Here is a 27,550-nt window from a genome sequence, read left to right as displayed (position 1 = left end):
ATATGTTCTGAAATATCAATTAGAGAAAATCTTTGCATCATCACATATTTTTGATAAATTTTATAGGTTAAAATATAATGAATTTCCCTTCAATGGTGGTAATAATACAACAAGTTACACTGTTAATGATATTTCATTCTTAGGTGAAAAATACGAACGATATAAGTGCATAGGAGGTAATAGTTTTACAATGCATATTCCAAAATATAATCTACCAGAATTAATACAAAACAAAACTTATAAGATGACATTTATTATGCGTGGTGTTAATAATAGTATTGGTAAGACAGTTGGGTTAGGAATTTGGAAAGAAGGGGGTATGCAATCCGAAAAAAATTCAATATTGAAGGAATCTTGGTCTTTTGCAGAAAGTGAAGAAGTTATTAATAATGCTAATAAATTCAATTTCTTCTTACGGTTAAATGGAGAAAGTGCTAATCTCGGTATAAACGATGAAGTAGATGTTGCTGCTTTATATATTAAAGAAATTGGTACAATCAACAATTTCAACGACACAAGAATAACCAATGTAAAAGATCCTGTTGATGACAACGATGCCGCCACTAAACAATATGTAGATAATCGCAAACGAGTTATCGAAATTAAATCAAAAACTATTATGTTATCAAATGGAAGAATTTTGCGTGCAGGTTTAAGTGGTTCATTTAGTACTACTATGACTCAAAATATTATAATTAATGGATCAAGCGTAACAAGTTTTACCAAACCCTCGGGTTAAGATAGATCTATAACTATATTTCAAAATCCTATTGAATTATCAAGTGGTGATGAATTAACTTTCCATTCCAGTAATAGTGTTGATGTTTTTGCAATTTGGGTTGAAGTTGACCTGTAATTTGCTTAGATAAATGGATAACTACTATGTAATTTTCAGAAATGGTAAAATGATCGATTATCAATTGAAGGGTAATCCAGTAAACGCAAGTAAAGATGATACAGTTATTGAGTTTAAATTCGATCCAAATCTAACAAAATTATCTCTTGATGAAAATAACAATATTACTCAGACAAATATTATATCGAATGATAAAAGAATATTACAATTAGTAATGAAATACTTGTTATCAAAAAATATATTTAAATATGCTAACAAAGTTAACACTGGAGAATTAGATTATGACAAATTTATAAAACATATAGAAAATAGTCTAGATTTTAAACTATTAAATGACTAATACCTATAAAGACTTAAACAAAGATATTGAAGCAGATCTCATCTCAGTTAGAAAGAAAGATAATGATATCCGAGATTTACAATATAATTACCTAAAAATTAATTATGAGGGGGTAATCAAGAAGTTAATTGATGATGAAGAGAAATTCAAGAAAAAATACAAAGCCCTAAACACAAAGAAAGGCATCTCAATCATAGCAGGAATAATTAGTGGAATTTTAGGTGTTAGCTCTGGAATAACACTAACAGCAACAGGTGTAGGTGCGATCGCGGGTGTTCCAGTAATAGCTACTAGTGGTCTATTAATTTCGATTGCAGTTACAGCTATTAACGAATATATTTCTAAATTAAAAGAACGCTATATCAGATTAAGAACTTTTGTTAATAAAATAAGAGTTGATTAAGAAAAAGTATTGAAGAAATCGATGGCTGACAAAGTTATTGATGAGAAAGAAGGTTTAGAACTAAAGAAAATATTTGAATTTTACTTGAATAATCAGAAGAAAATTATGAGTGAAACTAAAGTTAGTGTTGAAGATATTTTTGGTAATATGGTTGAGAATGTTATTAGTAATGAACAATTACAGAAATTGAGTAGTTTTTTAGCAAAAATGAAATAACCATATCGATTAGAAAATCTTTATTTAAAAAGAAGATAGACATTAGTTTGAAACCAATAAGTGAAATTATGGCAAGTGCACCTGTTTTGCCATTATATGATGAAGTTATTTGAAATTTTAGTTGCTAATTAAAAATGAGTAAACGATGTACCAAATGTCAAATTGAAAAATCGTTTTCTGATTTCTATCCTGATTTGAGACATAATGATGGTAAACAATCTCAGTGTCGAAAATGTCATAACAAAAGTAAATTAAACTGGAGCAAAAAAAATCCAGATTATATGAAAAAATATAATTTAAAATGGAGAGAAAATAATCCTGAATATATGAAAAATTATCAGAGACAATATCAAAAAGAACGAAAAGCAAACGATATCAACTTTAAATTAGCAAATAATCTCAGAAATAGACTTCGAAAAGCACTATTAAACCAAGCATCATCTAAAAATGATACTACAGAAGAATTATTGGGAATTTCATATTCAGAATTTAGAGAATATATTGAATTCTTAATGTGCAAAGAAATGAACTGGCTCAACATTCATTTGGACCATGTCAGACCATTATCTTCATTCGATTTGAAAGATATTGAACAACTGAGAGAAGCTGCATACTACACAAACATTCAGCCATTGTTAGCAAAAGATAACCTATTGAAAGGAGATCGATATCACGAATATGATATATGGTTACAATCTGAAAATGTTTACGATTATGCATATTTCTCAACTATTAAATGAGTGAGACATATTGCGTAGGGGGTCGTCATTATTCAAACACTATTAACGAAATAAAAACTGAAAAATTTAATTCAAAAACTAATAAACTTATAATAATCTTGAAAGAGAAATGTGCAGTTTGCAACAGAAATAAATCGAAAATTCTAACGAAATGATTTTAGCTATTTAAATGACTCGTGGTGAAAACTTTCAGAAACGTGGAAAATGTAGAAATGGACATTGCAGTAGCTTATCAGGGTCAGCTTGGACTGATTTAAACACAAATGGAACAATTCTAAAACTTCACGATATGTGTCCAAATCAAAATTGCAAATGTCAAAAACAGATAACATTTACTCCTAAACAATTTGAATTAGAAGGTGGTAGTTAAAAAAGTTTTATGAAAAAAGTATTTAAGGGTAGTAAAACTGCTTGGAATCGCTTCTTAAAGCCTGCTGTTAACGCTGCTGCACCTGTTATTGGTATGGCAATCGCTGCAAAATCGAAGAACCCAAAAGCTGGTCAAGCAACTGCACAAATCTTGAAATCAATTTCAGGTGGTAAAATTTTGACACTAACAGATAATTATGGAGGCCAAGGACTATATTTGAGACAGCACTGAAATTTATTTGAAAAAACCACTACCTAATATATGAATCAACTTTTTCGAAAAATTAAATGAAGAAGGACCCAACCAAAATATTCATTGATGAAATTTATGATAAACCTCTTAAAAAAGTTTACCCAACTAATAAAACTATTGTTAAAAGCATAGACGATACATGGTCAGCTGACCTTCTCGATCTTATAGATTATGGAGTGAAAAATAATAGAGGTTATCGTTATGTTTTGGTTTGTGTTGACAATTTTTCAAAGTATGGATGGACGATTCCAATTAAAAATAAATATGCAACTACAATTAAAGAAGCACTTGAACAAATAATAACAACTTCGAAAAGAAAACCAAACTTAATTGAAACTGATGATGGAAAAGAATTCGCTAACAAAATCTTCGAAACTTACTTAAAATCTCAAAACATTAAAAGATATTCTAGATATACTTCGAAAGGAGCAGTTTTTGCAGAGAGATTTAACAGAACTATAAGGAATCTTTTGAAAAAACCAGTATTTGAAAATGGTGATGCTAACTGGATTGATATTCTTGACTCAATAATCAACAAATATAATAACACAATTCACAGTTCAACGAAGATGACACCAATTAAAGCTTCTAAAATTACTAATCAAAAGAAAGTTTTAAATAACTTGCAAGATAAGCGAAAAAAACAAAAACCAAAATTTAAATTAGGAGACTTAGTTAGAACCGCTGATATTGATAAAACTTTCCCCAAAGGTGATACTACAAATTGGAGTAACAAGCTATATATGAAAACAGAAGTAATTCATGAGACAATACCAAGTTACCATATTGATTTTTTGCCTGAAAGATATAATCAATCGATATTGAAGAAGTCAAAATTAACACTAAATGAAAATGATCAAGTTATGTCAAATCTAAACCTAGAAAAATAATTTGAATAAAATTATTTATAATAAATGAAATACATCAACGGAAAATTTTATAAAGAACTTGAAAACGAAAAATATATAATTCATGATGGTAAAATTATGTTTGAAACAAAAATGCCAAAATCTTTGAAAACGAGATATGAAGCTATGTTTGATACTAAACTAACAAAATCACAAACAGTGGTAGAATTAGACGATGGGACACTTAAACTACTGGATTCAAAAAACTAACTGAAGATGAAATAATTATGAAATATGCTACTATGTGTGTGAGCTGCAACCGAAGATTTTTTATTGAACTTCCATATGAATATAGATGTTTAATCTGTAACGCTAATGCAATAAAACCAAAACGAAAACTAACAAAATTACAAAGAAAAAGACGAGCTAATTTCAGTAATCGATTCAAGTATGCAGAGTTGAAAATATCAGTTATTTGTATGGATGTTATGCAGCTCTATCGTGAGTCAAATCCAAATTTAATAGCAGCAATTTTATTATTATTGAAGAAGTCGAAATTAAATTTTAATGATACTTTATTTGAGAAGTATAATAATTTACTCAATTATGACTCTAATATTGTTGATGGTATTGGTGTTTGGTTATATGGATATGAAGCATTAAGACTTGTTAAATGGTTACAATCAGATAAATATTATGATAACATTAATTATTTTGATTTAATTTACACTATAATGAATAAAGACAAAAACATAATAATAACTTTAGAAGTTTTTGATAGTATAAATGAGCTTACCAAGTGACTCCGAAACAATATATAGTGATAGTGAAATAAGCAGTGATGAATCTATACATGAATCTGATATAGATTTTATTGATGATTCTGACCTTAGCACTAGCGATGAATCTAGTGATGAAGATTTTCAAGATAATAAATGTACTATTTTCAAGTCTACAGTAATAATTCGCTAATATATTACTCGAACAAGTTTGACAGTTTTGTTGAGTTAGTAAATAACACTAATTTTGATTTTGATTATGTAGATAAATTTGGCTACCAAGTATACTTCTTTCAAAATTATAAATTGTTTTGCTGGTTTAATAAATGATCACAATTAACAATAAAAATTATAGAGAATTACCCACACATATAGCAGAAAAATATATTATTCATAATAATCAAATATGGGTTGAAACTACTGAACCAAAATCTATCAGAGAACGATATGAAATTGATAATAATGTGAAGTTGAATAAAAATCAAAAAGTAGTAGAATTTGCCAACGGAACAGTGCTTATTAAATGAAAATATTTTTAAATGATAAATATTATAGATTAGTTAAGGATAAAAGATTTATCATCCATAATAACAAAATATATAAATTATCAAATTTATCTGTAAAACCAACTATAGAGTCATCTATACCAGAAGAGTGTAGTTATTGTGGTAGCTCAAGACTTTTCAAATATGGTGATAATATGTTACAATGTGATATCTGTGATAGACTAATGTATATTAATAAACCTATATTAAGAAAGCGACAAACTAGATATACTCATCGAAGAAGATATGCTGGAAATAGACTCTACAACATAGCAGATAAATTACCTGATACTAACGACATTGAAAAATTGGTATATCATTTAACTATACTCAAAAAATCTAAATTAAGTTTCAATAATGAATTATCTAAAAAATATAACAATATGCCTGAAGACTTTGAACCAATCAAGATTAATATTAAAAAAGTTGTATATAGAGCAATTGCTAATGGTTTAAGATTTGTAAATTATTTGAAAATGGATCACTATTTAAACAATATCAATTATTTTGACTTATTATTTTTGTTACTTTGTTATGAGGCTGGTGAAATTATTCAAGCTCGAATTTGATAATATTTTTGAAAAATGTTAATTTTATTTGAATAAATTATTTCCTAATAAATGAAGACAACTGAACAAAATTCAAAAAGTCAAATCGATGTAGGTGAATTCCTACGTATGAGTGAAAGACAAAATCGCTCTAGACGAATCCCTGAAGATATAGATCTTGGTGAATTCTTTAGAATAGCCGAAAGTAGATCTAACAGAATAGTCAGAAAAAATATACATGAAATTAGAGAAAAAATGAAAGAAAGCAAAGGTTTTGATTTAGTTGGAAATATAAAAATTAATGGAATATCCAAAAAAACTAATATGAGATTCAGATCGGTAAAAGATTTTGAATCTTACATAGAAAAAATAGATGATCATTACGACGGAGATGAAGTTATTTTCACAGGTGATAGTATCGAATATGATGTATCTGAATTCAAACCTGTTAAAAGAAGTAATTACGGAAAAGGTACTAACTATTTAGCAGATATAGAAGAATTTCATGGAGATAAATGCTTCATTCCAAGTGGTAATAACTGTTTTCTCAAATGTATAAATTATCTAGCTAGTAAAGACTAAAAAAACGAATATTTTGAATTCATTCGGAATGAAGACCGTAGAAAAAATGTAATGACTTCAGCACGAGTTCAACCATTTGTTACTAAGCACGGAATAGATGTTTGTATTTTCAATGGAACACAAATATTACCTAAATCTGTTAAAGAACGAAGAAAATGTCTATATCTTTATAAGAATCATTTCTGTGTAATATGGGGTGATTCTTTGAAGAAAGCTGTTAAGAAATCGAGCTTAATTTTAAATATATTAATAATAGAGTTAAAAAATTAAATTCACAGAATTTCAAAGGATATAAATTTAATCCTAAAACAGTAGAGTCGCAAGTAAATAATGTCTGTGTTTACGATATTGAAACTTTCAATAGAGAACGAGCTGTTCCGTATGCTGCAGGTTATTTCCCGATTTCAAAGATGGGTATTAGCAAATATAGTAGCGATTTAACAAAAGAAGAAATTCAAAAATATCTAGACGATATGAGAATATTCGATGGTGAAGACTGTATAGAAAAAATGTTCAAAAAGTTGCGGGATGTGAAAGGAGAACCAAAAAAAATTGAGAAGAACGGAAAAGAAATAATCGTAGAATATGAACTAAAAATGATTGCTCATAATGGTTCTGGTCTTGATAGCTGGATAATCTTAGATAATTTACCTGAATGGGCACGAATTACTAGTATGATCAAGACTGGCAAGGGAATAATTAATATGAAAATCTATAACGGTATGTGCGATGTTAAATCTAATAGCAAAGGCAAACCTCAATATTTAATATTTAATTGTAGTGCAAATCATATGAAATCTTCACTTAGAAAATTAGGTGAAACTTATAAATTACAAGCTGAAGTATTGAAACAAGAAATTGATCATACTGAAATTTATGAAGACACTTGGCAAGACCAACAACCTATTTGTGAACCATATTTGAGAATGGATATTCTAACACTAGCTATTATATACGCAAGATATTCAATGAATATGCAATCAATTACTGGATCTGGAATGAAAGATTGTCTATCATTGCCTTCTTTGGGATGGAAATATTTTAATTCGAAAAGGGACCAACCAGACTTAATTGAACCTATTTATACTTATACTGATAAATATATAAGGTATTTTGTTGGACAATCTATCAAGGGTGGAAAAGTCGGTGCTTTTAACCAGATCTATGAATCAGAAATTTCTGATAAGATATTTGATATTATAAAATCTGAATTAGCCATCGATGGGGATAAATATGAAATTATTGAGAAATACTCTAGTTATATAAAAGCATATAGAACTAAATATGAAAATGAATATGAATCACAATTCGATGATTATAGACTTATTAAACAAAAAGCTAAAGACAAATATGTAAATGAAGAACTCAGTGAAAGATGATACAGTTACGGAGTTTAAATTCGATCCAAATCTAACAAAATTATCTCTTGATGAAAATAACAATATTACTCAGACAAATATTATATCGAATGATAAAAGAATATTACAATTAGTAATGAAATACTTGTTATCAAAAAATATATTTAAATATGCTAACAAAGTTAACACTGGAGAATTAGATTATGACAAATTTATAAAACATATAGAAAATAGTCTAGATTTTAAACTATTAAATGACTAATACCTATAAAGACTTAAACAAAGATATTGAAGCAGATCTCATCTCAGTTAGAAAGAAAGATAATGATATCCGAGATTTACAATATAATTACCTAAAAATTAATTATGAAGGGATAATCAAGAAGTTAATTGATGATGAAGAGAAATTCAAGAAAAAATACAAAGCCCTAAACACAAAGAAAGGCATCTCAATCATAGCAGGAATAATTATTGGAATTTTAGGTGTTAGCTCTGGAATAACACTAACAGCAACAGGTGTAGGTGCGATCGCGGGTGTTCCAGTAATAGCTACTAGTGGTCTATTAATTTCGATTGCAGTTACAGCTATTAACGAATATATTTCTAAATTAAAAGAACGCTATATCAGATTAAGAACTTTTGTTAATAAAATAAGAGTTGATTAAGAAAAAGTATTGAAGAAATCGATGGCTGACAAAGTTATTGATGAGAAAGAAGGTTTAGAACTAAAGAAAATATTTGAATTTTACTTGAATAATCAGAAGAAAATTATGAGTGAAACTAAAGTTAGTGTTGAAGATATTTTTGGTAATATGGTTGAGAATGTTATTAGTAATGAACAATTACAGAAAGTGAGTAGTTTTTTAGCAAAAATGAAATAACCATATCGATTAGAAAATCTTTATTTAAAAAGAAGATAGACATTAGTTTGAAACCAATAAGTGAAATTATGGCAAGTGCACCTGTTTTGCCATTATATGATGAAGTTATTTGAAATTTTAGTTGCTAATTAAAAATGAGTAAACGATGTACCAAATGTGAAATTGAAAAATCGTTTTCTGATTTCTATCCTGATTTGAGACATAATGATGGTAAACAATCTCAGTGTCGAAAATGTCATAACAAAAGTAAATTAAACTGGAGCAAAAAAAATCCAGATTATATGAAAAAATATAATTTAAAATGGAGAGAAAATAATCCTGAATATATGAAAAATTATCAGAGACAATATCAAAAAGAACGAAAAGCAAACGATATCAACTTTAAATTAGCAAATAATCTCAGAAATAGACTTCGAAAAGCACTATTAAACCAAGCATCATCTAAAAATGATACTACAGAAGAATTATTGGGAATTTCATATTCAGAATTTAGAGAATATATTGAATTCTTAATGTGCAAAGAAATGAACTGGCTCAACATTCATTTGGACCATGTCAGACCATTATCTTCATTCGATTTGAAAGATATTGAACAACTGAGAGAAGCTGCATACTACACAAACATTCAGCCATTGTTAGCAAAAGATAACCTATTGAAAGGAGATCGCTATCACGAATATGATATATGGTTACAATCTGAAAATGTTTACGATTATGCATATTTCTCAACTATTAAATGAGTGAGACATATTGCGTAGGGGGTCGTCATTATTCAAACACTATTAACGAAATAAAAACTGAAAAATTTAATTCAAAAACTAATAAACTTATAAGAATCTTGAAAGGGAAATGTGCAGTTTGCAACAGAAATAAATCGAAAATTCTAACGAAATGATTTTAGCTATTAAATGACTCGTGGTGAAAACTTTCAGAAACGTGGAAAATGTAGAAATGGACATTGCAGTAGCTTATCAGGGTCAGCTTGGACTGATTTAAACACAAATGGAACAATTCTAAAACTTCACGATATGTGTCCAAATCAAAATTGCAAATGTCAAAAACAGATAACATTTACTCCTAAACAATTTGAATTAGAAGGTGGTAGTTAAAAAAGTTTTATGAAAAGAAGTATTTAAGGGTAGTAAAACTGCTTGGAATCGCTTCTTAAAGCCTGCTGTTAACGCTGCTGCACCTGTTATTGGTATGGCAGTCGCTGCAAAATCGAAGAACCCAAAAGCTGGTCAAGCAACTGCACAAATCTTGAAATCAATTTCAGGTGGTAAAATTTTGACACTAACAGATAATTATGGAGGCCAAGGACTATATTTGAGACAGCACTGAAATTTATTTGAAAAAACCACTACCTAATATATGAATCAACTTTTTCGAATAATTAAATGAAGAAGGACCCAACCAAAATATTCATTGATGAAATTTATGATAAACCTCTTAAAAAAGTTTATCCAACTAATAAAACTATTGTTAAAAGCATAGACGATACATGGTCAGCTGACCTTCTCGATCTTATAGATTATGGAGTGAAAAATAATAGAGGTTATCGTTATGTTTTGGTTTGTGTTGACAATTTTTCAAAGTATGAATGGACGATTCCAATTAAAAATAAATATGCAACTACAATTAAAGAAGCACTTGAACAAATAATAACAACTTCGAAAAGAAAACCAAACTTAATTGAAACTGATGATGGAAAAGAATTCGCTAACAAAATCTTCGAAACTTACTTAAAATCTCAAAACATTAAAAGATATTCTAGATATACTTCGAAAGGAGCAGTTTTTGCAGAGAGATTTAACAGAACTATAAGTAATCTTTTGAAAAAACCAGTATTTGAAAATGGTGATGCTAACTGGATTGATATTCTTGACTCAATAATCAACAAATATAATAACACAATTCACAGTTCAACGAAGATGACACCAATTAAAGCTTCTAAAATTACTAATCAAAAGAAAGTTTTAAATAACTTGCAAGATAAGCGAAAAAAACAAAAACCAAAATTTAAATTAGGAGACTTAGTTAGAACCGCTGATATTGATAAAACTTTCTCCAAAGGTGATACTACAAATTGGAGTAACAAGCTATATATGATAACAGAAGTAATTCATGAGACAATACCAAGTTACCATATTGATTTTTTGCCTGAAAGATATAATCAATCGATATTGAAGAAGTCAAAATTAACACTAAATGAAAATGATCAAGTTATGTCAAATCTAAACCTAGAAAAATAATTTGAATAAAATTATTTATAATAAATGAAATACATCAACGGAAAATTTTATAAAGAACTTGAAAACGAAAAATATATAATTCATGATGGTAAAATTATGTTTGAAACAAAAATGCCAAAATCTTTGAAAACGAGATATGAAGTTATGTTTGATACTAAACTAACAAAATCACAAACAGTGGTAGAATTAGACGATGGGACACTTAAACTACTGGATTCAAAAAACTAACTGGAGATGAAATAATTATGAAATATGCTACTATGTGTGTGAGCTGCAACCGAAGATTTTTTATTGAATTTTCATATGAATATAGATGTTTAATCTGTAACGCTAAAGCAATAAAACCAAAACGAAAACTAACAAAATTACAAAGAAAAAGACGAGCTAATTTCAGTAATCGATTCAAGTATGCAGAGTTGAAAATATCAGTTATTTGTATGGATGTTATGCAGCTCTATCGTGAGTCAAATCCAAATTTAATAGCAGCAATTTTATTATTATTGAAGAAGTCAAAATTAAATTTTAATGATACTTTATTTGAGAAGTATAATAATTTACTCAATTATGACTCTAATATTGTTGATGGTATTGGTGTTTGGTTATATGGATATGAAGCATTAAGACTTGTTAAATGGTTACAATCAGATAAATATTATGATAACATTAATTATTTTGATTTAATTTACACTATAATGAATAAAGACAAAAACATAATAATAACTTTAGAAGTTTTTGATAGTATAAATGAGCTTACCAAGTGACTCCGAAACAATATATAGTGATAGTGAAATAAGCAGTGATGAATCTATACATGAATCTGATATAGATTTTATTGATGATTCTGACCTTAGCACTAGCGATGAATCTAGTGATGAAGATTTTCAAGATAATAAATGTACTATTTTCAAGTCTACAGTAATAATTCGCTAATATATTACTCGAACAAGTTTGACAGTTTTGTTGAGTTAGTAAATAACACTAATTTCGATTTTGATTATGTAGATAAATTTGGCTACCAAGTATACTTCTTTCAAAATGATAAATTGTTTTGCTGGTTTAATAAATGATCACAATTAACAATAAAAATTATAGAGAATTACCCACACATATAGCAGAAAAATATATTATTCATAATAATCAAATATGGGTTGAAACTACTGAACCAAAATCTATCAGAGAACGATATGAAATTGATAATAATGTGAAGTTGAATAAAAATCAAAAAGTAGTAGAATTTGCCAACGGAACAGTGCTTATTAAATGAAAATATTTTTAAATGATAAATATTATAGATTAGTTAAGGATAAAAGATTTATCATCCATAATAACAAAATATATAAATTATCAAATTTATCTGTAAAACCAACTATAGAGTCATCTATACCAGAAGAGTGTAGTTATTGTGGTAGCTCAAGACTTTTCAAATATGGTGATAATATGTTACAATGTGATATCTGTGATAGACTAATGTATATTAATAAACCTATATTAAGAAAGCGACAAACTAGATATACTCATCGAAGAAGATATGCTGGAAATAGACTCTACAACATAGCAGATAAATTACCTGATACTAACAACATTGAAAAATTGGTATATCATTTAACTATACTCAAAAAATCTAAATTAAGTTTCAATAATGAATTATCTAAAAAATATAACAATATGCCTGAAGACTTTGAACCAATCAAGATTAATATTTAAGAAGTTGTATACAGAGCAATTGCTAATGGTTTAAGATTTGTAAATTATTTGAAAATGGATCACTATTTAAACAATATCAATTATTTTGACTTATTATATTTGTTGCCTTTGTTATGAGGCTGGTGAAATTATTCAAGCTCGAATTTGATAATATTTTTGAAAAATGTTAATTTTATTTGAATAAATTATTTCCTAATAAATGAAGACAACTGAACAAAATTCAAAAAGTCAAATCGATGTAGGTGAATTCCTACGTATGAGTGAAAGACAAAATCGCTCTAGACGAATCCCTGAAGATATAGATCTTGGTGAATTCTTTAGAATAGCCGAAAGTAGATCTAACAGAATAGTCAGAAAAAATATACATGAAATTAGAGAAAAAAATGAAAGAAAGCAAAGGTTTTGATTTAGTTGGAAATATAAAAATTAATGGAATATCCAAAAAAACTAATATGAGATTCAGATCGGTAAAAGATTTCGAATCTTACATAGAAAAAATAGATGATCATTACGACGGAGATGAAGTTATTTTCACAGGTGATAGTATCGAATATGATGTGCCTGAATTCAAACCTGTTAAAAGAAGTAATTACGGAAAAGGTACTAACTATTTAGCAGATATAGAAGAATTTCATGGAGATAAATGCTTCATTCCAAGTGGTAATAACTGTTTTCTCAAATGTATAAATTATCTAACTAGTAAAGACTATAAAAACGAATATTTTGAATTCATTCGGAATGAAGACCGTAGAAAAAATGTAATGACTTCAGCACGAGTTCAACCATTTGTTACTAAGCACGGAATAGATGTTGGTATTTTCAATGGAACACAAATATTACCTAAATCTGTTAAAGAACGAAGAAAATGTCTATATCTTTATAAGAATCAATTCTGTGTAATATGGGGTGATTCTTTGAAGAAAGCTGTTAAGAAATCGAGCTTAATTTTAAATATATTAATAATAGAGTTAATAAATTAAATTCACAGAATTTCAAAGAATATAAATTTAATCCTAAAACAGTAGAGTCGCAAGTAAATAATGTCTGTGTTTACGATATTGAAACTTTCAATAGAGAACGAGCTGTTCCGTATGCTGCAGGTTATTTCCCGATTTCAAAGATGGGTATTAGCAAATATAGTAGCGATTTAACAAAAGAAGAAATTCAAAAATATCTAGACGATGTGAGAATATTCGATGTTGAAGACTGTATAGAAAAAATGTTCAAAAAGTTGCGGGATGTGAAAGGAGAACCAAAAAAAATTGAGAAGAACGGAAAAGAAATAATCGTAGAATATGAACTAAAAATGATTGCTCATAATGGTTCTGGTCTTGATAGCTGGATAATCTTAGATAATTTACCTGAATGGGCACGAATTACTAGTATGATCAAGACTGGCAAGGGAATAATTAATATGAAAATCTATAACGGTATGTGCGATGTTAAATCTAATAGCAAAGGCAAACCTCAATATTTAATATTTAATTGTAGTGCAAATCATATGAAATCTTCACTTAGAAAATTAGGTGAAACTTATAAATTACAAGCTGAAGTATTGAAACAAGAAATTGATCATACTGAAATTTATGAAGACACTTGGCAAGACCAACAACCTATTTGGGAACCATATTTGAGAATGGATATTCTAACACTAGCTATTATATACGCAAGATATTCAATGAATATGCAATCAATTACTGGATCTGGAATGAAAGATTGTCTATCATTGCCTTCTTTGGGATGGAAATATTTTAATTCGAAAAGGGACCAACCAGACTTAATTGAACCTATTTATACTTATACTGATAAATATATAAGGTATTTTGTTGGACAATCTATCAAGGGTGGAAAAGTCGGTGCTTTTAACCAGATCTATGAATCAGAAATTTCTGATAAGATATTTGATATTATAAAATCTGAATTAGCCATCGATGGGGATAAATATGAAATTATTGAGAAATACTCTAGTTATATAAAAGCATATAGAACTAAATATGAAAATGAATATGAATCACAATTCGATGATTATAGACTTATTAAACAAAAAGCTAAAGACAAATATGTAAATGAAGAACTCAGTGAAAGATGATACAGTTACGGAGTTTAAATTCGATCCAAATCTAACAAAATTATCTCTTGATGAAAATAACAATATTACTCAGACAAATATTATATCGAATGATAAAAGAATATTACAATTAGTAATGAAATACTTGTTATCAAAAAATATATTTAAATATGCTAACAAAGTTAACACTGGAGAATTAGATTATGACAAATTTATAAAACATATAGAAAATAGTCTAGATTTTAAACTATTAAATGACTAATACCTATAAAGACTTAAACAAAGATATTGAAGCAGATCTCATCTCAGTTAGAAAGAAAGATAATGATATCCGAGATTTACAATATAATTACCTAAAAATTAATTATGAAGGGATAATCAAGAAGTTAATTGATGATGAAGAGAAATTCAAGAAAAAATACAAAGCCCTAAACACAAAGAAAGGCATCTCAATCATAGCAGGAATAATTAGTGGAATTTTAGGTGTTAGCTCTGGAATAACACTAACAGCAACAGGTGTAGGTGCGATCGCGGGTGTTCCAGTAATAGCTACTAGTGGTCTATTAATTTCGATTGCAGTTACAGCTATTAACGAATATATTTCTAAAATAAAAGAACGCTATATCAGATTAAGAACTTTTGTTAATAAAATAAGAGTTGATTATGAAAAAGTATTGAAGAAATCGATGGCTGACAAAGTTATTGATGAGAAAGAAGGTTTAGAACTAAAGAAAATATTTGAATTTTACTTGAATAATCAGAAGAAAATTATGAGTGAAACTAAAGTTAGTGTTGAAGATATTTTTGGTAATATGGTTGAGAATGTTATTAGTAATGAACAATTACAGAAATTGAGTAGTTTTTTAGCAAAAATGAAATAACCATATCGATTAGAAAATCTTTATTTAAAAAGAAGATAGAAATTAGTTTGAAACCAATAAGTGAAATTATGGCAAGTGCACCTGTTTTGCCATTATATGATGAAGTTATTTGAAATTTTAGTTGCTAATTAAAAATGAGTAAACGATGTACCAAATGTGAAATTGAAAAATCGTTTTCTGATTTCTATCCTGATTTGAGACATAATGATGGTAAACAATCTCAGTGTCGAAAATGTCATAACAAAAGTAAATTAAACTGGAGCAAAAAAAATCCAGATTATATGAAAAAATATAATTTAAAATGGAGAGAAAATAATCCTGAATATATGAAAAATTATCAGAGACAATATCAAAAAGAACGAAAAGCAAACGATATCAACTTTAAATTAGCAAATAATCTCAGAAATAGACTTCGAAAAGCACTATTAAACCAAGCATCATCCAAAAATGATACTACAGAAGAATTATTGGGAATTTCATATTCAGAATTTAGAGAATATATTGAATTCTTAATGTGCAAAGAAATGAACTGGCTCAACATTCATTTGGACCATGTCAGACCATTATCTTCATTCGATTTGAAAGATATTGAACAACTGAGAGAAGCTGCATACTACACAAACATTCAGCCATTGTTAGCAAAAGATAACCTATTGAAAGGAGATCGATATCACGAATATGATATATGGTTACAATCTGAAAATGTTTACGATTATGCATATTTCTCAACTATTAAATGAGTGAGACATATTGCGTAGGGGGTCGTCATTATTCAAACACTATTAACGAAATAAAAACTGAAAAATTTAATTCAAAAACTAATAAACTTATAATAATCTTGAAAGGGAAATGTGCAGTTTGCAACAGAAATAAATCGAAAATTCTAACGAAATGATTTTAGCTATTTAAATGACTCGTGGTGAAAACTTTCAGAAACGTGGAAAATGTAGAAATGGACATTGCAGTAGCTTATCAGGGTCAGCTTGGACTGATTTAAACACAAATGGAACAATTCTAAAACTTCACGATATGTGTCCAAATCAAAATTGCAAATGTCAAAAACAGATAACATTTACTCCTAAACAATTTGAATTAGAAGGTGGTAGTTAAAAAAGTTTTATGAAAAAAGTATTTAAGGGTAGTAAAACTGGTATGGCAGTCGCTGCAAAATCGAAAAACCCAAAAGCTGGTCAAGCAACTGCACAAATCTTGAAATCAATTTCAGGTGGTAAAATTTTGACACTAACAGATAATTATGGAGGCCAAGGATTATATTTGAGACAGCACTGAAATTTATTTGAAAAAACCACTACCTAATATATGAATCAACTTTTTCGAAAAAATAAATGAAGAAGGACCCAACCAAAATATTCATTGATGAAATTTATGATAAACCTCTTAAAAAAGTTTACCCAACTAATAAAACTATTGTTAAAAGCATAGACGATACATGGTCAGCTGACCTTCTCGATCTTATAGATTATGGAGTGAAAAATAATAGAGGTTATCGTTATGTTTTGGTTTGTGTTGACAATTTTTCAAAGTATGGATGGACGATTCCAATTAAAAATAAATATGCAACTACAATTAAAGAAGCACTTGAACAAATAATAACAACTTCGAAAAGAAAACCAAACTTAATTGAAACTGATGATGGAAAAGAATTCGCTAACAAAATCTTCGAAACTTACTTAAAATCTCAAAACATTAAAAGATATTCTAGATATACTTCGAAAGGAGCAGTTTTTGCAGAGAGATTTAACAGAACTATAAGGAATCTTTTGAAAAAACCAGTATTTGAAAATGGTGATGCTAACTGGATTGATATTCTTGACTCAATAATCAACAAATATAATAACACAATTCACAGTTCAACGAAGATGACACCAATTAAAGCTTCTAAAATTACTAATCAAAAGAAAGTTTTAAATAACTTGCAAGATAAGCGAAAAAAACAAAAACCAAAATTTAAATTAGGAGACTTAGTTAGAACCGCTGATATTGATAAAACTTTCTCCAAAGGTGATACTACAAATTGGAGTAACAAGCTATATATGATAACAGAAGTAATTCATGAGACAATACCAAGTTACCATATTGATTTTTTGCCTGAAAGATATAATCAATCGATTTTGAAGAAGTCAAAATTAACACTAAATGAAAATGATCAAGTTATGTCAAATCTAAACCTAGAAAAATAATTTGAATAAAATTATTTATAATAAATGAAATACATCAACGGAAAATTTTATAAAGAACTTGAAAACGAAAAATATATAATTCATGATGGTAAAATTATGTTTGAAACAAAAATGCCAAAATCTTTGAAAACGAGATATGAAGTTATGTTTGATACTAAACTAACAAAATCACAAACAGTGGTAGAATTAGACGATGGGACACTTAAACTACTGGATTCAAAAAACTAACTGAAGATGAAATAATTATGAAATATGCTACTATGTGTGTGAGCTGCAACCGAAGATTTTTTATTGAATTTCCATATGAATATAGATGTTTAATCTGTAACGCTAAAGCAATAAGACCAAAACGAAAACTAACAAAATTACAAAGAAAAAGACGAGCTAATTTCAGTAATCGATTCAAGTATGCAGAGTTGAAAATATCAGTTATTTGTATGGATTTTATGCAGCTCTATCGTGAGTCAAATCCAAATTTAATAGCAGCAATTTTATTATTATTGAAGAAGTCGAAATTAAATTTTAATGATACTTTATTTGAGAAGTATAATAATTTACTCAATTATGACTCTAATATTGTTGATGGTATTGGTGTTTGGTTATATGGATATGAAGCATTAAGACTTGTTAAATGGTTACAATCAGATAAATATTATGATAACATTAATTATTTTGATTTAATTTACACTATAATGAATAAAGACAAAAACATAATAATAACTTTAGAAGTTTTTGATAGTATAAATGAGCTTACCAAGTGACTCCGAAACAATATATAGTGATAGTGAAATAAGCAGTGATGAATCTATACATGAATCTGATATAGATTTTATTGATGATTCTGACCTCAGCACTAGCGATGAATCTAGTGATGAAGATTTTCAAGATAATAAATGTACTATTTTCAAGTCTACAGTAATAATTCGCTAATATATTACTCGAACATGTTTGACTGTTTTGTTGAGTTAGTAAATAACACTAATTTTGATTTTGATTATGTAGATAAATTTGGCTACCAAGTATACTTCTTTCAAAATGATAAATTGTTTTGCTGGTTTAATAAATGATCACAATTAACAATAAAAATTATAGAGAATTACCCACACATATAGCAGAAAAATATATTATTCATAATAATCAAATATGGGTTGAAACTACTGAACCAAAATCTATCAGAGAACGATATGAAATTGATAATAATGTGAAATTGAATAAAAATCAAAAAGTAGTAGAATTTGCCAACGGAACAGTGCTTATTAAATGAAAATATTTTTAAATGAAAAATATTATAGATTAGTTAAGGATAAAAGATTTATCATCCATAATAACAAAATATATAAATTATCAAATTTATCTGTAAAACCAAATATAGAGTCATCTATACCAGAAGAGTGTAGTTATTGTGGTAGCTCAAGACTTTTCAAATATGGTGATAATATGTTACAATGTGATATCTGTGATAGACTAATGTATATTAATAAACCTATATTAAGAAAGCGACAAACTAGATATACTCATCGAAGAAGATATGCTGGAAATAGACTCTACAACATAGCAGATAAATTACCTGATACTAACAACATTGAAAAATTGGTATATCATTTAACTATACTCAAAAAATCTAAATTAAGTTTCAATAATGAATTATCTAAAAAATATAACAATATGCCTGAAGACTTTGAACCAATCAAGATTAATATTAAAAAAGTTGTATATAGAGCAATTGCTAATGGTTTAAGATTTGTAAATTATTTGAAAATGGATCACTATTTAAACAATATCAATTATTTTGACTTATTATATTTGTTACTTTGTTATGAGGCTGGTGAAATTATTCAAGCTCGAATTTGATAATATTTTTGAAAAATGTTAATTTTATTTGAATAAATTATTTCCTAATAAATGAAGACAACTGAACAAAATTCAAAAAGTCAAATCGATGTAGGTGAATTCCTACGTATGAGTGAAAGACAAAATCGCTCTAGACGAATCCCTGAAGATATAGATCTTGGTGAATTCTTTAGAATAGCCGAAAGTAGATCTAACAGAATAGTCAGAAAAAATATACCTGAAATTAGAGAAAAAATGAAAGAAAGCAAAGGTTTTGATTTAGTTGGAAATATAAAAATGAATGGAATATCCAAAAAAACTAATATGAGATTCAGATCGGTAAAAGATTTCGAATCTTACATAGAAAAAATAGATGATCATTACGACGGAGATGAAGTTATTTTCACAGGTGATAGTATCGAATATGATGTGCCTGAATTCAAGCCTGTTAAAAGAAGTAATTACGGAAAAGGTACTAACTATTTAGCAGATATAGAAGAATTTCATGGAGATAAATGCTTTATTCCAAGTGGTAATAACTGTTTTCTCAAATGTATAAGTTATCTAACTAGTAAAGACTATAAAAACGAATATTTTGAATTCATTCGGAATGAAGACCGTAGAAAAAATGTTATGACTTCAGCACGAGTTCAACCATTTGTTACTAAGCACGGAATAGATGTTGGTATTTTCAATGGAACACAAATATTACCTAAATCTGTTAAAGAACGAAGAAAATGTCTATATCTTTATAAGAATCATTTCTGTGTAATATGGGGTGATTCTTTGAAGAAAGCTGTTAAGAAATCGAGCTTAATTTTAAATATATTAATAATAGAGTTAATAAATTAAATACACAGAATTTCAAAGAATATAAATTTAATCCTAAAACAGTAGAGTCGCAAGTAAATAATGTCTGTGTTTACGATATTGAAACTTTCAATAGAGAACGAGCTGTTCCGTATGCTGCAGGTTATTTCCCGATTTCAAAGATGGGTATTAGCAAATATAGTAGCGATTTAACCAAAAGAAGAAATTCAAAAATATCTAGACGATGTGAGAATATTCGATGGTGAAGACTGTATAGAAAAAATGTTCAAAAAGTTGCGGGATGTGAACGGAGAACCAAAAAAAATTGAGAAGAACGGAAAAGAAATAATCGTAGAATATGAACTAAAAATGATTGCTCATAATGGTTCTGGTCTTGATAGCTGGATAATCTTAGATAATTTACCTGAATGGGCACGAATTACTAGTATGATCAAGACTGGCAAGGGAATAATTAATATGAAAATCTATAACGGTATGTGCGATGTTAAATCTAATAGCAAAGGCAAACCTCAATATTTAATATTTAATTGTAGTGCAAATCATATGAAACCTTCACTTAGAATATTAGGTGAAACTTATAAATTACAAGCTGAAGTATTGAAACAAGAAATTGATCATACTGAAATTTATGAAGACACTTGGCAAGACCAACAACCTATTTGGGAACCATATTTGAGAATGGATATTCTAACACTAGCTATTATATACGCAAGATATTCAATGAATATGCAATCAATTACTGGATTTGGAATGAAAGATTGTCTATCATTGCCTTCTTTGGGATGGAAATATTTTAATTCGAAAAGGGACCAACCAGACTTAATTGAACCTATTTATACTTATACTGATAAATATATAAGGTATTTTGTTAGACAATCTATCAAGGGTGGAAAAGTCGGTGCTTTTAACCAGATCTATGAATCAGAAATTTCTGATAAGATATTTGATATTATAAAATCTGAATTAGCCATCGATGGGGATAAATATGAAATTATTGAGAAATACTCTAGTTATATAAAAGCATATAGAACTAAATATGAAAATGAATATGAATCACAATTCGATGATTATAGACTTATTAAACAAAAAGCTAAAGACAAATATGTAAATGAAGAACTCAGTGAATTATCAATATCTAAGATGTTGCGAGAGTTAAATAGAGACGATCTATTAATGGCATTTGATGCTACTAGTCTATATCCAAGCGCAATGGTCGATGGTAAATATCCTAAAATTGAAACTGGTTATGCTTTCACAAAAGATATGTCTTCAGATATTATTAATCAGTTCAATTCAGGTAAGACACAATTTGCATCAGCAATACTCAAAGTAAAATATTATAACCCAAAAGATCTGGTTATTCAACATTTGCCTGTTAAAGAAGAAGTGAATAAAATTGAAGTTAATAGATTAAGAAATGGATATATTATTGATACTCTCACAAGTGTAGACAATGAAGAAATTGTAAAAATTGGTGGTAAAGTTATTGAAGTATATGAAGGTGTGCTTTACAGAGAAAATTTCAAAGAATCTCCATTCAAAGAATTTATTAATAATTTGTTCGAGTTAAGAGCTAAATATAATTCTGAAGGTGAAGATATTCTGCAAGAAATGGTTAAATTGATTATGAATAGTTTATATGGGCAAACTATTAGAAAGGATATCGAAGAAGAGTTCTGTTGTAAGACTGAACATTGGATGAAAACTGAGTTTGATGAAAGAGTTAAAGACTATTGGAAATTAGCAAATGGAAATTATATTGTAAAATTGAGTTTAGACGAAGGTATTGACAAAGAAATTGAGGACAAAAATACTATGCCATCTCAGTTGGGAGCATTCATTCTGAGTAATAGCAAGCGAATTATGAACAATTTTGTAAGAATTATAGACGGTTTCAAAAAAAATAGTGTGTATTACCAGGATACCGACAGCCTGTACATCGAAAAAAAATATTGGAATATATTAGATGAGAATAATCTTGTTGGAGAGAAATTAGGTCAAGGAAAAAATGATTATGGTAGTGGTGGTATTTTTTATGGACTATTTTTAGCACCTAAAATTAAATATTGTTTGACTATTAATGAATATGGAATAATTAATGAAAAGAAAACATTCAAAGGTTTTGGTGATATTAATAGATTGTTAGATACTAAAAAGTATTTCGATATGTTTGAAGGTAAAACTGTTGAAGGAAAGTTCCCTCTTAGTTGGAAAAAAACATTCGATTCAGGTGTTATAATTCCTTGCAAAACTAGAAATTGTGAAAACTGTGATGATAATGAATTATGTGAAGAATGTGATTCAAAAGTTAGACAGAATAAGAAGTTTCAACATAATCTCAGCGAATTAAAAAGACAAGCTGCTGACAAAAATGGAATTATGAAACCTTATTATATTGTATAATTGTATTCAAAATGTCGACAGAGTGTGAATATATAAAACTCAAAATTATATGCTTGCCAAAGTGCGGATACACAGGCATTCGAATTATTTTTTATCATTATGTGAACATATTCATTCAATTATAAAACTATATTTCAACATTATGTGAACATATTCATTCAATTATGATTCTATGCGTAGCTAGTAGTAAGCGAGAGTGAGTTGCGAAGCGACGAACGGTGAGATGCGAAGCATTGAGCGAGCGTTAGTAGGCTGCCGGATAGTTTACCTGATCTTGAATGAAGATATCGAGCGAGCGAGGCGAGTGAGATATGTTCATTTGAGATTTGGTAGACTATCCGCAGTTTACTATACTACTAATAGCCAATACACAGATGTCACTTTTAGCTGTTTTGTCCATTTAAGGCAAGATGAGTTTTGACTGCTTTTAACATTGTGTGTCTAAAAGGGCAGAGAATGTGTAAATACGACAGTTAGTTTCTATTGTCATAAAAAAGACCTGGGTGATGTATAGCGGACACGACCTAATACGAGATCTAGTTAAACTTGAAAAGATGTAAAAAACTTCACCGTAAAAATACGTTTTTGAATCTGCAACAAGAATTTCGTCTGGATCACCAGCATCAGAATATCACCAGATGATCAACACGATTATTTTTGAAAAGTAAAATAGTAAAAAAAGTAAAATTTAAAAAAAATCAAAAACGTTTTTCTATTCATTTTTTTTAGAAAACTTAGTATCATTTTGATGAACTCTATTTCAGTTCCAATTAGCCCTGGAAGCATAACACTAACTGATGGTACTGGTTCATCTACAGTTAATTACACAGTGACTAACAGCAGCGAACCCAGCGAAGTGGAAGGTTATGTTGTGCAAATTGCAAAATGGAATGAAACCGAATTCACTTTTATCACTCAGCACAACAACACTGTGGGTGGAAGTGGATACTCCGAAAGTGGATTTTTCGGGTCTCTAGTGAACGGTGCTTTGTATAAAGTGTCTGCATTTGCGGATGATACGTGTTCTTTATCTCAACTTTCGAGAGAAAGCACTGATGGCTATTTTCAGAGCAGTTAGTCATTTTGAGCGCCTTGGTTTATTGTCAGTTCTTCATTGAAAATTACATTTTCCACATAGTAGAACCTGAGCACAAAAGATTGTTATAATAAAACTTTTAAAATTGTTAATTTCGATTGTAGTGTAGAAATTCCAATTCTTAAAATCCCACTGTTTAGAAAGCTGCTGAATATATTTTCACTTTGCGTAAAAAATATGACCTTTAATGAACAAATTTTCTGGAACGCAAAAACAGACGTAACAAAAAATTTGGAAAAATATCGATTCTATTTGGACAACCCCCTTCACCACACACCCAACATAGTGGGAGTATAACTTTTACGTCCCCCAGGCACATGTGCATATAATTACATAGTAACGAGCTGTTCAAAAACATTTTTTTGTAAATAGTGGCAAAAAGTGAGGACGAGGCGAAGCAGAATCAATCTAAAATGTTTATGCTTTTAGGTCCGTCGTCCCCAACGTCTAATTTGACACGAGTGTTTAAAGACAGTAATCAAATATGCTTCATCTGGCAGCATCAAGTGAGTGATGAAGAATGGAACACAGTCAAAGTAGAACTGCAACAATCTGGCGTGAACAAAGGAACCAGAAAAACGACCAAAAGCACTGTTAGTTTAACAAAAAGTTTCAGGTCTTTTACGTTTGTTACCCGCAGTTAATTTACTGCAAGCTGTTGTCCGTTTTCGTCTAAATTATGTTATACGTCAAACTCTTCTTCGTGGTGTCATTTGTGAGCATATCCTCACTTCACAACTTCTTCATCATCAGCAATTCACATAAACCAACTTTTGTTCAATATACCAACATATTATTTTGCATCAACACATTATGTTGCTTTAACATGATTTAAATTAAATTGAACCTAATTATTACACTCTACAAATTAATTTTCAGTAAATACTATAGTTTCTAAATTGAGAAGAATTTTTATAAAAACAACAAAACTTGCAAAATTGATTTGTTGAGCTGCCCTTATTTCTAAAACCAGCCTTTTGCGATGTGTCAACAAATATCTGATAGGAGGATTGTTTGCAAAGGAATTAGAGTCTAATTTCGGGATTACATTCTAAAAACTTTAAAAAATTAACCGAAGTAATTTGGTCTGGTTTTCTGTTCCAAAATTGATCGTTTTCATTTCTCACCGTGTCTTATCCGTAGATCTGAATCACTAAAGTTTTACAATTTTACAAGCTTTTTTAATATTTAAATTGTAATGTTGAAAACTCACAAATTTTTTTGCCCAATTGTTGCGTAAGATATTAGTTCAAATCATGTTCTTTTTTTATCTTTGCCTTTGTTTTGCAGGGCTCAACTGATGGTTTGGTCTGTGTCTACCACAGTGGTGCTGACGTCAACTCGGAGACAGATGTGCTATTTTCAGTGGGAAATGAGATTGTAGCCGATGGAGTAGAATTCAGCAAATTCTCGAGTGCTCTAATTCTGTCTACCAACTTTTCAGGTAAATTGAAACCTGAATAGAAAAGCGAACAATCGCTTTTTATATTTGAGTTCTTTTGGAAAAATGACATTGATAGAAATGATATTTACCGCAAAAAAGAAATTCGATAGCTTACAATTTTGATATTGAAATTGTTGAGAGTAGTTTTTAAAAAAAATATCCGCTAGAATAAAATATCCGATAGAATATTAATTTTTCGGGAAGAAAATAAAAACAATTTTACAGGAATGAAGCCTGATCTAGCTTGGCAGCTTGGATTCTTGGCATCTCGTCCCAACTTTATATATTAATTGTGAAATAAGACAAACAAATTTTCATTACAAGAGATAAAATTTTTGCTGAATTGTCCGTTTAAGTTTCCTAGTTGTAAATTTTCTTATATATATATATATATATATATATATATATATAAGAAAATTTACAAGAATATATATATATATATATATATATATATATATATATATATATGTGTGTGTGTGTGTGTGTGTGTGTGTGTGTGTGTGTGTGTGTGTGTGTGTGTGTGTGAGTATTTGTGTGTGTTCGTATGCGTTTGTCTATGTTGTTGTGTGTTATTTGTTTTTGTCAGTTTATGTTGCGGGTGTGATATGGAGAAAGATTAAATGATTAAAAAATGAATCGAAAATAACTATTGTGTTTAGATTATAAACCAATTGATGTGAACATCGACTGCTCTGGAGAAAATGGAACCTGCTCTGTGAACGCCATTGTGGATTACAGATTAACTGATTTTCTAACCGCATTTGAGGTCGAAGTATATGTAAGTACTCAAATTTTTCAGCTTCTCTTTTCACTATGATTAAAGATTTTTCATAAACAGTTTTGTAATTTTTTTCTTCAGCCCAAGTTCAATGTAGATGTTTTAAAAAAATTTTCAGAAAGTGCAATTAACTTTGATTCTACCCGAAACGCCGTTGTTTTTATCGGTAAAATCGTCGTTTTTGAATTATTTGTGGAGATTTTAACTGTGATAATTTTTCCTCTGCAATCACCACACTTTTTGCAAACATCAACCCCGTAGCTCGGGATCCAATCAAGGGGTTCTTGTTTACAGGTATTGCCATCAGCCACTTCCTATTCTTCTGACCCCTTTCATATGGTTTAATCGCAATCAATCAATTTCATATGAAATATTTGTTCTGAATGCCCTGCCAAACTTCAAATTTAGGTGGCGAAAAATAATTTTTGCTATAAAGAAACTGTCAAGGATTAACGCCCCTAAACTGTCCCTAAAGGCCCAGGAATAGACTGCGGTTTATGAAAAGTCTGTATAATTCAAGTAGGAGTTCACTTTTGACTATAAATTTCTTGTCCGTCAACTAGCAGAAAATATTTTGATGAGTCAGCTAAAATATTTCTATAAAGGTCGAGCATTATCATTTCATTGGTCATTTTTTGGGATTCTTAATGGTTAATGGTTATATATGTCCTTCTGTAGATGCGTGAGCATCTACGAGCAACATCAAACTAGCTTTGCAAAAGTCCAGCTTAAAAAAATATTTGGAATTTTGCCCAAAATTTTTAAGAAAAATAATTTCTTTTAAAAAATTAGTTGTCGCATGTAGGTTATGTTACGAATTTATTCAAATAAATATAACTAGTCGGCAAAACTAACAATCGTCTTTTGCAATGAGTTTTTGGTGTTAACGATTCTAAAAAGGCGCTTTTTGATAATTTTACAATAGCACAGTTCGTTTTTCAACGAAACATCAAAAATGTTGAAAATTTGGGCCTGTCAAACAAGTTCACTACTTTGTTTGCACCGTGTAAAATTTTTTGGGTTTAGCTTGAACTAAAATGAAACGTCAACTTTGGGTCTAGCTCAAGTCCAGCATCAATAATTTCACGGAGATAAAATTGATCTGAACGCTTGAGTCAGGCTAAAGTAATTTGTGGGCTGTTTGGGCTGTTGAGTGGAGCTGAGCATGGTTCTTCACACCACTTTTCGGTCCAGCATGGTCTTTTGATCAGTCGAGGTCTAAACCTGGGTATAAACATTTCCAAACAAAAAACGTCAAAGCTTTCAATCTTTTACCACTTAAAGATTCGGCGTGATTTTGGCAGTACATTTTTTCACGATTTGTTGTTTTCAGTTGCTCTTGAA

At 29.0% G+C, this 27,550-nt stretch overlaps 1 protein-coding gene across 1 annotated transcript in view; it reads left to right on the top strand.

Annotated features, from left to right (window-relative positions):
• LOC142349194 (uncharacterized) overlaps positions 1 to 27,550 on the top strand; it is a 196,559-nt gene that overhangs the window by 108,549 nt on the left and 60,460 nt on the right. The window contains exons 18-21 of the mRNA XM_075400605.1: positions 23,653 to 23,961; positions 24,414 to 24,577; positions 25,275 to 25,428; positions 26,088 to 26,206. Of these exons, the coding sequence (XP_075256720.1) occupies positions 23,653 to 23,961; positions 24,414 to 24,577; positions 25,275 to 25,428; positions 26,088 to 26,206 (746 nt within the window). The remainder of the gene's footprint in view (positions 1 to 23,652; positions 23,962 to 24,413; positions 24,578 to 25,274; positions 25,429 to 26,087; positions 26,207 to 27,550) is intronic.

This window comes from Convolutriloba macropyga, chromosome 11, assembly GCF_964194025.1.
Source record: "Convolutriloba macropyga chromosome 11, txConMacr16.3, whole genome shotgun sequence".
Lineage (NCBI taxonomy): Eukaryota > Metazoa > Xenacoelomorpha > Acoela > Convolutidae > Convolutriloba > Convolutriloba macropyga.
Note: the sequence above shows the minus strand (reverse complement) of the source record. Positions and strands in the feature narration are given on the sequence as shown.